General features: G+C 46.1%; 1 protein-coding gene across 1 annotated transcript in view; it reads left to right on the top strand.

Moving 5' to 3' along the window:
- The window catches only part of LOC127567776 (peroxiredoxin-1-like), a 45,600-nt gene that overhangs the window by 20,352 nt on the left and 9,262 nt on the right, over positions 1 to 15,986 (top strand). Inside the window, exon 4 of the mRNA XM_052010811.1 lies at positions 5,071 to 5,193. Within this exon, the coding sequence (XP_051866771.1) occupies positions 5,071 to 5,193 (123 nt within the window). The remainder of the gene's footprint in view (positions 1 to 5,070; positions 5,194 to 15,986) is intronic.

The following is a 15,986-nucleotide window of genomic DNA, read 5'->3' as shown; positions in this document are numbered from 1 at the left end:
CTATATGTTTGTTTCAGATACCTTGCAATTTTTTTAAACTGCAACCACTCTTGAATTCACTGTCACTTCCAGAAGTGCCCACCTTGAAAGAGTTTCTTTCTCTGGCAGGACTTCTTTCTTTTTTTTAAACTGAGTTCACTCTTGATTTCTATTTCCCTTCTGGCCATTGTAAAGCTGTTGACCAAAATTTGCTTCCACAGCCATATCTCTTTACTTAGCAAATGTTTTTAGCTTCAACTTATTCTATGTGGATTCCAACTGAAATTTCACCCTTAACATTTCGTATCCACCATTGATCACAGGTATATTCAAACTATACAGTGTCCCTTTTATCATTACTCTTGTCAAATCCTCTTTGGTTTTGAGGATGATTTACTTCCATTTCATTTTGTGGGTTCTGAGGTGGCTAATGAGGCCAGTGTGGAAGCCACAGACTCTTTCACACACTGGACAGGAGGCGGCTGACAGGGTGGGTACATGGGTAATTTGTAAGGTGGTGCACTGTTTACATAGGATTTCTGCGTGTTCCCAATACATGACATTGAGATTCTCACTGGCATCCAGAAAGTTCCTTTTGCTCTAAGAAGTCATGGGCTAGAAATTCCAAGGAGTCTGTGGGGATGTTGCACTTCTTCAAGGAAGCTTTGAGCACATCCTTGAATCTTTTTTTCTGTCAACAGAGCTTGGAATAGAGTGCCTGCTTTGGGAGTCTGGTTTCAAGTATTTGGGCGATGAGGCCAGTCCTACTTAGAGTTGTTGAGATGCTGGATTAGCTAATTCTTGATAGCAAAGCTCACGCCATGAAGATGGCACTCCTCTTCTAGTTTGCCCCTCTAGAAGAGGGAAACCAGTCACCGCGTTCTTCAAACAGGTCTCCTACTTGACATGTCTCACTCAATTCTATATTGATGAAAGCACATCTGAATTTCTGAGCTAAGAAGGCAGAGTTCTGATCATGTTTGCTGCTGATAGGATTGTCCATGAGAGTCCTGAAATTCCAGGTGGCAAACTTTATATTGTAGAGTAGAAGTTGCCTATGCATGATTTATTTCAACATGCAGTTACTGTCGGACAAGTATGTACATTATTATATACAAACCACGTACATACATGTGGGCTCAAGCATAACAGCCCTTTGCCACTGCTTCCCTCCTCGCTTCTCTCCAGGTCACCGATCCCAATCCTAGCTGCATATTGTGCCCTGTTCCTACTCCCCATCTCTAGCTGCATCCATGCCCATGCTCCTGAAACCCTGCATTACCCACACACCTAGCAAGATGGCCTGATGGCACACTTAATGTGCACTTGTGTTCTTCACAATAGCACCAATTAACTCAATCTCAAAGATGTCGTAGTCCACAGTTTGAACTTTAACCTTCACTGCATTTGGTGTGTCATCAAAACCCTTTTAAACATCAAATGGTGTTAACTCTGAAAGTTCTTGAATTTTTAATGTACTCCCTTCCCCCCCCACCCCCAACCAATCCTCCTTCCCCCTCTGACTCCATCTCCCACGCTTTCACTCTCTCTTCTGATCTTCCCCTCTGATTCCAAGTGATTATTACTCAACAGAAGTCTCAGTTCCATCCTCTGCATCCCCCACCTTAATGAATTCTGAGCCTGACATGACCCTTCCATGCTCATTTCTTTGGTCAGGGGTTCTCACCCCAGACTGTGGACTCCTTCCATCTGTTTCCAGAATCTCAGTTCAACTGGACCCCTCCATGCAGCTCCCTACCCTATTTATCTATTCACCACTAACTGCCAGTGTGACATAGATAGTTTAAACTTTTCCACTGCCTTTATTCACTCTAACTTAGCCCCCTCTGAACTTGCAACACTTTGCTTCATCATCATCATCAGATCTGATGTCAAAGGGCAGTGTTGCTGTGGTTTTGCAAACTGACTTCTTGCTTGCAAAGGGTGAATGTCAGCTCTCAGAAATTTCTTGTGTCAGTCTGGACCATGACCAGGTCATCATTTCCTGGACAGTCACTGACCTTACTTCCTCAGGAGAGTTTCCCTCCATATTTCCAGCCTCATTGCCCCCAACCTCACACCGCCTGCTTCTATCTCTTCCACAAGCAGGGCAATCCATTAGATTCACTGTTTCTGAAATCATCTTCTATTACATTGATGACTGAATTGATGTTGTTTCCTGTGCCAGAAACTGAACTGAAGTAGCCATATCCACTGTGTAGCTATGAGACTGGTTTGTAGCTATGAGAGCAAGTCAGAGAATAGAAATCCTCTGATGAGTAACTCGCCTCCTAACTCCCCAGAGCTATCCACCATCTACAAAGCTCAAATCAGGATTATGATAGAATACTCTCCACTTGCCCGGATGAGTGGAATTTCAACAACACTCAATACCATACAGGACATAGCAGCCTGCTTGATAGGCACCCCACCCACAACTATTCACTTCACCACCGAAGCACAGGAGTACCATCTATAGGATGTACTGCAGCAACGCACCAACAGTCCTTAGACAGCACCTTTCAAATGCACGACCACTACCAGCTAGAAGGACAAGGACAGCCAAAGTATGGGAATGCCCCCACCTGGAAGTTGCTGTCCAAGCCACACTCTATCCTGAAGTGGAAATACCATCACTTTCCTTTGCCATCACTGGGTCAAAAGCCTGGAATTCTCTCCCTAACCACATTATAGGTATACCCATGCCTCAAGGACTGCAGCAGTTCAGAATGCAGCTCACCACCACCTTTTCAAGGGCAATTAGGAATGCTGGCTCAGCCTGTGAAACCCACATCCCTTGAATGGAAAAAAAAACATACAGAATTCAAATTTTACTACCTCTGTCACCAGTTTCCACCCTCCTCTCACATCTATTTCTATTTGTCTCTTGCCTTCCCTTTCCTGACATCTCTATCTCCAACTCAGGGAGGGCTTATCTACCAATATCCATTATAACCCAACGGCTCCCCACACCTCCTATCCTACTTCTTCTAAGGACTTTCTTCTTTTCTCCCAGTTTTTCTATCCATTGCATCTTCTCTGGTGATAAGATTTTCAACATCAGTGCCTTTAGGTTTTTAAGATCAGTTGCACTTCTTGTGATGATGCAGCTTTACAAAACTCTAGTTAGACCACACTTAGAGTACTGTGTTCAGTTCTGGTCGCCGCATTATAGGAAGGATGTGGAGGCGTTGGAGAGGGTGCAGAGGAGATTTACCAGGATGCTGCCTGGATTAGAGCGTATGGAATATGAAGAGAGGCTTAAGGTGCTAGGGCTTTATTCACTGGAAAGGAGGAGGATGAGAGGAGACATGATAGAGGTATATAAAATATTGAGAGGAATAGATAAAGTAGACAGTCAGTGCCTCCTTCCCAGGGCACCAATACTCAAGACAAGAGGGCATGGCTTTAAGGTTATGGGTGGGAGGTTCAGGGGAGATGTCAGGGGGAGGTTTTTCACCCAGAGAGTGGTTGGTGCATGGAATGCACTGCCTGGGGTGGTGGTGGAGGCAGATACATTGGACAGGTTCAAGAGTTTGTTGGATAGGCATATGGAGGAATGTGAGATCGAGGGATATGCGGGAGGAGAGGGTTAGATAGTGTGAGGGTGGTTTGATGGACGGCACAACATGGTGGGCTGAAGGGCCTGTTTTGTGCTGTATGGTTCTATGGTTCTTCCAATTTATTGTATTGCATTCAGTGTTCATAACATGTTCTCTCTTGTGTTGGAGAAACGAAACAGATTGGCTGTCCACTGTGCAGAACACCTTTGTTCAGTGGATGAGCAACATTTCTCATCAATGTATTTGAGAAGTAGAAATGGAGGGTACTCAGTACTCAAACAACCTTCAGTATGACATAGCTTCATTGCTGACATCAGACCTTGATAGTCAAGCCAGGGTTAAGCAGCATTGAGATCAAAGGTGCAAAAGTATCTTAAGTTTCTGACTGGTGCTGGTGTGGTGTGTTCAGCTTTGTTGGCACAGGGCTACACACCACTCAAAACATAGAATGGTTACAGCATGGAAAGAGGCTATTTAGACTATTGCATTTGTACCAGGTCAATGTAAGGGCAGTCGAGATAGCACCATTCTTCTGCCTTCTCCTGATAGTCCTGAAAATTATCTCCATTCAGATATTTACCCAGCTCCTTTTTGAATGCTAGAACTGAATTTGCCTTCTCTACTACCCCTGGCAGTGTGTCCCTCAATCTGACCATTTGCTGTGCAAAAGAATTTTTCCTCGTGTCACTTTTGGTTCTTTGGCCAGTCATATTCATGCTATCTTCCCCAATTCTTGATACTGCTGCCAGAGGGAACAGTTATCTCTATCCACTCCATCAATAACGTTCATAATTTTACATATGTCTGTCAGATATCCTTGCAATCTCTTTTATTCCAAAGTGTTGCATTCGGGTCTACATTGTTGTTTTCCTTTTGGTTTTAGTTGTCTTTACGTTTGCTTATATGTTTGTATAACCACCTGTTTGTCTCTAAACATTTGTAACTTCTAATATATTTGGTTCTGTATTTCTGTATTTATATTTGTCTGTAAGCTTGAAGTGTTATGGCAGTGTAACTCAGTACTTTTCTCCTGTGCTCTGTTATCATTGATGAGTCCCCTCATCTCACCGGTTCAGACTGGTTTGTGGCATAAAGAGAGAGCAGGAGGACAAGCCCGTTGTTCCTTGCTGTAAATGTTCCTTGCTGTAAATGCCGTTCCTTGCTGTTACAGGCTGATACTGCCTGACCTGTATTCTGATGTACATTTAATAAATACAGCTATAACCATAAGATCAGTGCCTCATTCTTGACTTCTGAAGAGCCTTCTGGATAACAACATCTCCAGATCCAACAAAAGAGAATGACCCCAATTTCTCCAATCTGCCCTCATAACTAAAATCTTTCATCCTGGGATCATTTTGCTAAATTTCTTTGGCATCCTTTAATAAAGGGGTCATTAAAATGATGATCAAGTAGAATTTCTATATAGATTTTACTAAATGAACTTTCCTTAATTGTATACGTGCTTGTAAGATTTATTTTACTTATTGTACTTAAATACAATTAAAACTGTTTTTGTATTTCATAGGATCAACACCCCAAGAAAGCAAGGAGGACTTGGTCCAACAAAAATCCCTTTAGTGTCAGATCTCCGTCGCACAATCTGTATAGATTATGGTATCTTAAAAGAGGATGAAGGCATTGCTTTCCGGTCAGTTGCTGGGGGAGGGAATAGAAAAATTAAAATGCAGGGTAAAACTGAAGATAGAGTGAGGTATAGGCATAGAAATTAAAAGCTAATGCACTGTAAATTTCAAAAATAGCACTGAGTAGGTAACGCATGCTTGCTTATCCTGTTGCTTTTGGAGAATAGTTTTCTATTGTGCTGCTTGTTTAAGAATCTGTCTTTATTTAATGATGTCTTGATTACCCCATTGGTGCATATTACTTGCTTGCAACTTCACTGTGCACCTATGAAACGGATCTACAGGTAATTGAATTCTGAGCTCTATCTTCCTTTTGGTCAGCTCCTCAGATGACAAAAGACTCCTAAAAGATCAAGGCTTTACCTCATGAATAAAAAGTAACTTTTAAAGTTTTTGATAATCATAAGCAGATTAGTACATTGGTAGCTGTACTCACAGTCACCATTGCAGACATCAGATCAGTCTTCTGGAGAGTGAACCCGTCGAAAGCATCTCACCTGGATGGAGTCCCCAGCTGTGTCCTTAGATTCTGTACAGATCAGCTAGTGGGGATATTTCCAGACATTTTTAGTCTCTTCCTCCTCCGGTCTGAGGTTCTCACTTGCTTTAAGAAGACCATTATCATCCAGGTACATAAAAAAAATTAAGGTAACATGCTTAAGGACTATTGCCCAGTGGCTTTGACATCCACCATCATGAAGTGCTTCAAGAGGATGGCCATGGGACATATCAACTCCAGAAAACCTTGACCCACTACTGGAAAGGTCCATCATGGTAGACACCTTCTCCTTGGCCCTATGCTCATCTCTGGAGCATCTGAACAGTAAAGGCACCTACATTAGACTATTGTTTATTGACTACAGTTCTGTCTTCAATACAATAATTCCAAGCAAACTCCTCTTCAAACTCCTAGACCTGGGACCCAACACCTCCCTTTGCCACTGGACCCTCGACTTCCTGATGAATGGACTGCATTCAGTAAGGATAGGTAGCAACACTTCCGTTATGATTATCCTCGACACTGATGCCCCACCAGGTTGCATCCTCAGCCCCTACTTTACTCCCTATACGTTCATGACTGTGTGGCCAGATTCTGCTCTAACTCCATCTACAAGTTTGCAGATGACACTACCGTAGTGGGCCGAATCTCAAGTAACGATGAGTCAGAGTACAGGAAGGAGATGGAGAGCCTAATGGTATGGTGTCATGACAACAACCTTTCCCTCAATGTCAGCAAAACAAAGAGTTGATCATTGACCAGGAAGGGGGCAGTGCACACACTCCTGTTTACATCAACGGCATTGAGGTCAAGGGGGTTGAGAGCTGCAAGTTCCTAGGAGTGAACATCACCAATAGCCTGTTCTGGTCCAACCATGTAGATGTCATGGCACCAGTACCTCTACTTCCTCAGGAGACTAAAGAAATTTGGCATGTCCCCTTTGACCCTTTTAGAGATGCACCATAGAAAGCATCCTATCTGGGTGCATCACGGCTTGGTATGGTAACAGCTCTGACCAAGATTGCAAGAAACTGCAGAGTTGTGGACACAGCTTAGCACATCACGGAAACCAGCCTTCCCTCCATGGACTTTGTCTATACTTCTTGCTGCCTCGGTAAAGCAGCCAATATAATGAAAGACACCACCCAGCCAGCCCAGACATTCTCTCTTCTTTCTCCCCTCTTTCCACCCCCCCCCCCCCCAAATTGGGCAGAAGATATAGAAAGCCTGAAAGCATGTACTACCAGGCTCAAGGACAGCTTCTATCCTACTATTATAAGACTATTTAACAGTTCCCTAGTACGATAAGACAACCTCTTGACCTCACAATCTACCTCATGTCTGCCTGCACTGCACTTTCTCCGTAACTGTAACACTTTATTCTGCATTTTATTATTGTTTTCCTTTGTACTACCTCAATGCACTGTTGTGATGAAATGATCTGTATGAATTGTATGAAAAGGTTTTTCACTGTACCTCGATGCATGTGACAATAATAAATCAATTTACCATTGCAACAGTTGAGTAAATTTTGGATTGCAATGCCAGCTAGGTGAGGCTGCCTTCATTTAACTGAAGAATTTCAGTAGTTCACCAGCATCACTTAGAGGTTTCTTTGTAGCAGGAGCATTTCTGGTCTGGCCTGCAGTCAGAGGCATGTAGCTGGAATCTTTCTGGTGTGAATGTCACTCAGGCAAGTACCTAGTACGAGTCTTTCTCATGTGAGGATCATTTGTGTATAGGTAAGTACATCGTTTTTGTCAGAGTCCTTTGACTTCTTCCAGGTTCTTGAAGCATCTACTGGAGAGTAAGGATATCACTGCTGCATTGGTGATCTTCCATATGTTGCTCCACAACCAGTAAATTGATGCTTTGTTGATGTGTTGTGATCATAATTGATCCTCAAAATGGTTGTATGTGGAAAATGGGCATTCGTCAGATCATGTAGAATTAATTGGAACTGGTGTAACTTCCACTTGATCTAGATACTGTTGTGTCACCCTTGTACCTTATGAACTGGAAGTTCAGAAGACATAATGATCTGAACGAGTGCCTTTATGCCTGGAAGCAGAACCAGTTGATTTGCTTCAGGAGAACTTCTGGGCAATGAAGGAACATCTAGAAAGGCCTTTCTTTGACATTGTCTGCTGTTATCCTCTTCCTTCTTCCTCCAGGTGGTGCAGATTAGCAAGAAGAAAAGGCTTTTGGCTTTATAATACAGCTGATGACAAGGTCCGAGACCTTCTGTCGAGTACTGCAGTACATTTCCTGATTTGTCCAGGTGCTGGAAGTTCATCTTGAATACCCTGACTGCACTCTCCATTATGCTTTGAGTGCCCCCATTTAACAGATGGTATTGTGGCGACTCACCGTCTAGTCGGGCGAACCGGCTCGGCAGTCGGGTCGCGCGGCGTCGGAGCGACGAGGCCCAAGATGGCAGCGGGCCTCGTCTTTCCGAGCGATGGGGAGAACCCGCGCGCGGGAAAGTCCTGATGACGTAGGACTTACGTCATTGCCGGTTGTTTTGGGCGGGAACATTCTCCCTTAAAGGGCCCGCGCAAGGCGGGAAAATAAACCAGTTCTGTTTGGCAATCCTCCGAGTAGAGTCTTGTTTTATTCCGCGGTAGCAACCGCTACATTGGTGGCCCCGACTGTCCAAACGGCTTTTGGACCCGCGAAATGGACGACAGCGCAGCAGCCAATGCAGTGGCCCTCAAGCTGCCCACCTTTTGGACACTTCGGCCCAGCGTCTGGTTTGACTAGGCCGAAGCGCAATTCCACCTTCGGCAGATCACCTCCGACTCCACGAAGTACTACCATGTGGTCAGCTCTCTGGACCAGGAGATAGCTGCCCAGGTTGGAGACTTCATCCAGTCGCCTCCGGAGGGAGATAAGTACCCGGCTTTCAAAGACCTTTTGATCCGGACCTTCGGCCTCTCCCGTCGTGAGCGCGCCACCCGCCTGCTTCATCCGGATGGCCTGGGGGACAGATCCCCATCCGCCCTAATGAATGAGATGCTGGCATTGGCCGAGGGACACAAGCCATGCCTGATGTTCGAACAGGCCTTCCTCGAACAGCTCCCCGATGACATCCACTTGTTGTTAGCTGACACCGACTTCAGCAACCCCTGTGAGGTGGCCGCCCGGGCAGATGTCCTGTGGAGGGCCAAGCGCGAGAGCGGTTCGTCCGTCAGTCAAATCACCAGGCCGCGAGCCCAACGCCCGCCTCGCCTGGCCCCAGCAACCGAGCAGCCACGCCCCAGGAACGCAGACGATGACACGGGTGACCAGCTGTGCTTCTACCATCAGAGGTGGGGTGCGGAGGCCCGTCAATGCCGCCCACCCTGCAAGTTTCAGGGAAACGCCAGGGCCAGCCGCCGCTGATGGCTACGGTGGCTGGCCGCCGACAGAGCCTCCTCTTCGTTCAGGACAAGAAATCTGGACGGCGTTTCCTCGTTGATACTGGAGCGGAGGTCAGTATTTTGCCCCCGACAGGCCGCGACATTCGTGACAGGCCACCAGGTCCTCTACTCAATGCTGCCAACGGTACAACGATACGGTCTTTTGGCACCCGTACGCTTCAATTACACTTTGGCGGCATCTGTTTTACCTGGACCTTTACCCTTGCCACCGTCGCCGGACCACTCTTAGGAGCCGATTTCCTTCGGGCCCACAACCTGTTAGTCGACCTGCGAAGGAAGCGGTTAGTCCACTCTAGCACTCTCCGGACCTATCCCCTGGGAGAAATCAGCCCACTAGCCCTGCACCTGGACTCCATTTCCCTTTCTGGCGACGATTTCGCCAAGCTCCTAGCCGAATTCCCATCGATTTTGGCACCTCCGTTTACAAATTCTAGGCCCACACACGGGGTACGACACCACATCATTACCACAGGGCCACCCCTTCATGCCCGAGCACGACGATTACCTCCAGACAAGCTCCGCCTGGCAAAGGAAGAGTTCCGTCACATGGAGGAGCTGGGGATTGTTCGCAGGTCAGACAGCCCCTGGGCCTCCCCCCTGCACATGGTCCCCAAAGCCACCGGAGGGTGGAGGCCCTGCGACGACTACTGCAGGCTGAATGACGCCACCACCCCGGACCGCTATCCCATCCCTCACATCCAGGACTTCGCAGCGAACTTACACGGGGCCCGCATCTTTTCCAAAGTGGACCTCATTAGGGGATACCACCAAATCCCGGTCCATCCGGATGACGTCCCCAAAACTGCGATTATCACCCCATTCGGCCTGTTCGAATTCCTTCGGGTGCCGTTCGGCCTTAAGAACGCCGCACAGACCTTCCAGCGGCTGATGGACGCGGTAGGCCGAGACCTGGACATCGTGTTCATTTACTTGGACGACATACTGATCGCCAGCCGTAACCGCCAGGAACACCTTTCCCACCTCCGCCAGCTGTATTCCCGCCTCCGCGATTTCGGCCTCACGATCAACCCGTCCAAGTGCCAATTCGGACTTGACTCTATCGATTTCCTCGGCCACAAAATCACCAGCGACGGGGCAACACCCCTACCCGCCAAGGTGGATGCTATCTGCCATTTTGCCCGCCCTGACACAGTCAAAGGCCTACAGGAATTCCTTGGGATGGTCAACTTTTACCGTCGTTTCATCCCTGCAGCAGCCCGTATCATGCGCCCTCTGTTCTCTCTGCTGGCTGGTAAGGGCAAGGACATCACCTGGACTGACGAGGCTGCGGCTGCTTTCGTTAAGGCCAAAGACGCCCTGGCAGACGCCACGATGCTGGTGCACCCCAGGACTGACGTCCCGACTGCCCTCACGGTAGACGCGTCCAACACTGCGGTGGGTGGGGTACTGGAACAGCTACTCGAAGGCCGCTGGCAATCCTTGGCATTTTTCAACAAGCACCTTAGACCGCCCGAACTGAAGTACAGCGCTTTTGATCGGGAACTTCTAGCGCTGTATGTGGTGGTCCGGCATTTCCGATACTTTCTAGAAGGCAGGCCTTTCACCGATCATAAGCCTCTGTCCTTTGCCTTCTCCAAAGTCTCCGATCCCTGGTCAGCTCGTCAGCAGAGACATTTATCCTACATTTCCGAGTTCACAACTGACATTCAACATGTCTCCGGAAAGGATAATGTCATTGCTGATGCACTTTCCAAACCAACCATCCACAACCTATCCTTGGGTGTCGACTACATGGCCCTAGCTGACGCACAGCAAGCCGACGACGAACTGCCCAGCTACAGAACCGCAGTCTTGGGTCTGCAGCTCCGAGATTTCTTGGTTGGTCCAGGTCAGCGGACCCTACTTTGCGACGTTGCGACTGGTCAGCCCCGCCCTATAGTCCCTGCAGCCTGGCGGAGACGCGTTTTTGACTTGGTACATGGGTTGGCGCACCCGTCCATCAGATCTACTGTCTGACTGGTCACCAGCAAGTTTGTCTGGCATGGCCTGCGCAAACAGGTCAGTGAGTGGGCCAGGACTTGTCCGCACTGCCAGACGTCAAAAATCCAGCGACACACCAAGGTCCCACCACAGCAGTTCGAGCCTACCCATAGGAGGTTCGACCACATACACGTCGACCTCGTGGGCCCTCTGCTGGTTTCAAGAGGAGCCCGGTACCTCCTTACCATCGTGGACCGGTTCACGAGGTGGCCTGAGGCAACCCCCCTGACTGACATCACAACTGATTCCTGCGCCCGCGTGCTGCTCACAACTTGGGTCTCACGTTTTGGCGTTCCAGCCCACATCACTTCAGACAGAGGCACCCAATTCACTTCCAGTCTCTGGGCTGCATTAGCGAACTTGCTAGGGACGCAGCTGCACACCACCACGGCCTACCATCCTCAATCAAACGGGTTGGTGGAACGTTTTCACCGCCATCTGAAATCGGCCTTGATGGCCCGCCTGAAGGGTCCTAACTGGGTTGACGAGCTGCCTTGGGTCCTGCTCGGCATACGCACTGCCCCCAAAGAAGACCTCCGCACTTCGTCAGCTGAGCTTGTATACGGGGCGCCACTAGTTGTCCCCGGGGATTTCATACCTGCCCTTCGGGACCAAGGGGAACAACCCCCAGCAGTCCTACAAAGACTGCGCGAGAAGCTTGGCGCCTTGGCCCCGATTCCCACCTCACGGCACGGTCAAGCCCCATCCTGCCACACCTCGGGCGCCATTGCAACGACCATATGAGGGACCGTTCCGAGTCATACGGAATAACGGATCCACTTTTATTTTGGACATTGGAGGCAGGGAACAGGTTTTCACGGCGGACCGCCTCAAACCGGCCCATTTGGATCTGCAACAGCCTGTCGAGGTTGCCACGCCGTGACGCAGAGGCCGCCCCCCTAAGCGGCAGCTGGCACAGCCCACGGACCTTGGGGACTGTATCGCTGGTTCTGGGGGGGGTTGTGTGGCGACTCACCGTCTAGTTGGGCGAACCGGCTTGGCAGTTGGGTTGCGCGGCGTCGGAGCGACGGGGCCCAAGATGGCGGCGGGCCTCGTCTTTCCGAGCAACGGGGAGAACCCGCGCGCGGGAAAGTCCTGATGAAGTAGGACTTACGTCATTGCCGGTTGTTTTGGGCGGGAACATTCTCCCTTAAAGGGCCCGCGCAAGGCGGGAAAATAAACCAGTTCTGTTTGGCAATCCTCTGAGTAGAGTCTTGTTTTATTCCGCGGTAGCAACCGCTACAGTATTAGCGTTCTGCAGCATGACCAAGAGCCCTGATAGGGATGAGGAGCAGAGGAAGAAATGGATACCCCATGGCCCCAAGAGCTAGCATTCTGTTTAGCATGATTGCTGAAGTATGTGGATGTCCTAAAATTGAAGGAATTATTTTAGTTTTATATGGATGAAGCATTCACTGTAAGGATTTTCACCTTTGAGTTCACAGTGAAGGAGTGACAGCCCCTACAAAACCCATCCCATTTTCTGTAGATAGCCTGCACTGTTAATTAATCAGAAATATTTGATAGAAATTCATCTGGGAGTCTGAAACGATCATTAAATATGATTTTATATTACCTATGCATGCTCTGAGTGTTGTTTGTGCCAGTCAGTTGCACATGTGATAGTGCCAGTGTCAATTGCTGGTAATGTATGCTGTACATTTTTTTAACCATATTTGTGAGAGGCAACACTTCTGTGTTTTTCATTTCTGTGATGTCTAAAATAATAAGTGCTGCATATTGGAATTTCTGACCTGAAAGTTCTCTGTGCTTCGCTGTTATGTGGATGGATGAGTAACTTGCCTATGTCAAGAAGCCTTTTATTGTTCTCTTCATTGGATGAATGTTAACTTTGATGCCATCAGTTCTGGGCAGGACTGCCATCTTCTGCCACGGTGTGGAAGTTGGGGAGTTTGATGAAAGGAGCTACAGACATGCATATTGAATGCCCCATCTAGTCAAACAGTCTAAAGTGAACTTCTGCAGTTAACTAGCAGATACGCTGAGAAATCTGCTTGCTGAAATTACACCAGGTTAGATCTGGTTTAGGATCAAAGACTCTTGTGTCAAATTTCTGCTCATAATAGTTGCAGTAAGATGAACAATTTATATAGGTGTCTTGGATGCTGGTCATGAAAGATTCAGAACATCGGTTTGTTACAGTACTGTGCCTTGATATATAGTAGTTACAAAGTAAGATTAATTTTAAAAAATAAGGCTGTAAGGGCAAAAGATACGTTATGGGTGATTTACATTTATAAAAAATTGTTAATCTAAATATATTTAATTGTTTTGTATTTCTCTTACAGTTTTATCCTTTCAAACATTTAAAAACTAATTTGTAACAGTGTTTTTGCACATTTTGGATGTCTGATATATTCACAAATATTCAAGCTCTTTTGACAGCCAGTTCAGGCTAGGTTTGGGTTCTTCAACTTTCAGAACATTTCTGTAGGATTTATGATCAGTGAGACCCTGCACTGTTCAGGGCCTGGTCAATCAGGTTGGAAGTGGCTTATTTAGTCAGCAGCTTTGTGGAAATTGTGTCAATCTATTTCTCATATCCAAATTAATATCATTTACGTATGTTGAGAACAAAAGTGGACCCATTTCTTAACTTCTGGGGTGCATCAAATCTAGCAATTTTTCTACTTGTGGAAAGATTCATAAACCTTAACCCTCTGTTTTCTCTCTGTCAGCTCAATTCCTTGTACATCTGATCATATGCAAAGATTTTTGATGCAAGGTTACTGATGAACATCCATGGAAAATGCATGTGATCCACAGAATTTCTTTTTCAATTGGACATATGTCTGAGTATAAAGAGAAGCACCTGCATGGTGGAATTACATTTCATAGCACAGCCAACTAATTCACTGCTCTTTAATTATACTTTTAAAGAAATGATGTTTGTCTACTAGATTTAGATGTCAGATATTCAATGCCTTCATCTGTGTCACTGTAATGAAAATAATTTTGTGAATTCCTATTGTCACGAACCAGCAACAAAAGAAACACACTGAGCATGATTCAGTGTTAAAAACTATTTTATTAATCACTATTTATGATAATACGTAAAATAAAAGTAAAAATGTCAGTATGTTAGAATTCAAAAATGTTAAACCTCGAACGTTAACCCCAAAACTAAACTCGTCGTGTGTGTGTGTGACAAAGTCCCAAACTCCAAGTTCCGGAATGGTTCTTAAAGTTCAGTTCCGCAAGCCATAAGGTGAAACATGAGCAAGGGCTTCTTCAACAACCACCGTTGTCAGAAGATAAGACGTAGATGTAGAGAACATAGGGAGAGTAAATACGAAATCCAAATGTTCCATGATGGAACCCCAAACGACACTTCAGCGTTTACTCGGTAGTGACTTCCTCACCCCGAAAAGCATCCGAATCGTGGTCGTCCACACACAAATACCTGTTTCCTTCTACAGGTCAGCAACAAAGTGAACACCGGATTACTTCTAACTTCCATACATGGATTTCAGTAGCAAACACAGTTATTGTTTCTCATCCATCGATAGAGAAAACAAGCGGGCTGGTGTCTCTCTCCCTTCTCTCTCTCTCTCTCTTAACTTCTTCAACAACGTCATTACGTCCTTTATCTTCTATTGACGTAAGCACGCCCCACACACACATACACACACACTCTCTATCTTAAAGGGACTTTCACTGAGTCCGTAACACCTCCCACCTAAAAAAAAATTTTTCCCAAGAAAAATTTAACCGTGCATACAGTTAGTAATGTTAATAATTATCATGCTACACAACTACAGACTATCAGATTAGTACAGATACATGTTTCCCATTTAACATCGGGAAAGACAATCAGCAATCACATTATCTTTGCCTTTAATGTGAGTTATCATGAGATCAAACTCTTGCAAAATTAAACTCCAGTTTAACAGCCTTCTGTTCTTGTTTTTGACTCGGCTCAGAAACACCAATGGGTTATGATCTGTATATACAGTCAATGGTTTCTGAGTGGTGCAGACATATACACTGAAATGTTGCAAGGCTAAAACAAGCGACAGTAATTCTTTCTCTATGGTGGAATAATTCTTTTGATGCTCATTAAATTTCTTTGAAAAGTAAGCTACAGGATGGTCAATATCATCAAGGTCACCCTTCTGCAACAACACAGCTCCTGCAGCTTCATCACTGGCATCTACTGCTAATGAAAATGGCTTTTCAAAGTCAGGTGTTTTGAGCACAGGATGGTAGCATAAAATGGCTTTCAGCTTCTCAAATGCTTCTTGACAAGAATCTGTCCAAACAAACTTTACTCCCTTCTTCAGAAGATTAGGGGAAGAGCAATATCAGCAAAATTTTTGGTAATATCCAACCATTCCCTAAAATCTTCTAAGAGTCCTCGTACCTGTGGGAATAGGGAACTCAGATATTGCTTGAACTTTTGCCTGAACAGGAGCTTGCTTGCCTTGACCTACAACATAACCAAGTTGCGTCACAGTGGCATGGCCAAATTCACTTTTAGCCAAGTTAACTGTAAGGTTAGCCTTGGAAAGTCTTTCAAACAACCGTTCTAACGCAGAGATGTGATCCTCCCATGTATCATTCCCAGTCACTAAGTCGTCAATGTAGGCATCTGTATGTTTTAACCCATCAATCACTGAATTAATCATTCTTTGAAATGTTGCCAGAGCATTTTTCATTCCAAATGGCAAAACATTGTATTCATACAATCCAGAAGGGGTTACAAAGGCTGAAATCTCCCTTCCTCTGTTAATGGAACACACCAGTACCCTTTTAATAGGTCAATCTTTGTAAGAAATTTTGCCTTTCCCACTCTGTCTATGCAATCATCCACCCTAGGAATAGGGTAAGCATCTGACTTTGTTACAGCATTCAC

The sequence above is a fragment of the Pristis pectinata genome, chromosome 3 (genome assembly GCF_009764475.1).
Source record: "Pristis pectinata isolate sPriPec2 chromosome 3, sPriPec2.1.pri, whole genome shotgun sequence".
Taxonomy (NCBI): domain Eukaryota; kingdom Metazoa; phylum Chordata; class Chondrichthyes; order Rhinopristiformes; family Pristidae; genus Pristis; species Pristis pectinata.
Note: the sequence above shows the minus strand (reverse complement) of the source record. Positions and strands in the feature narration are given on the sequence as shown.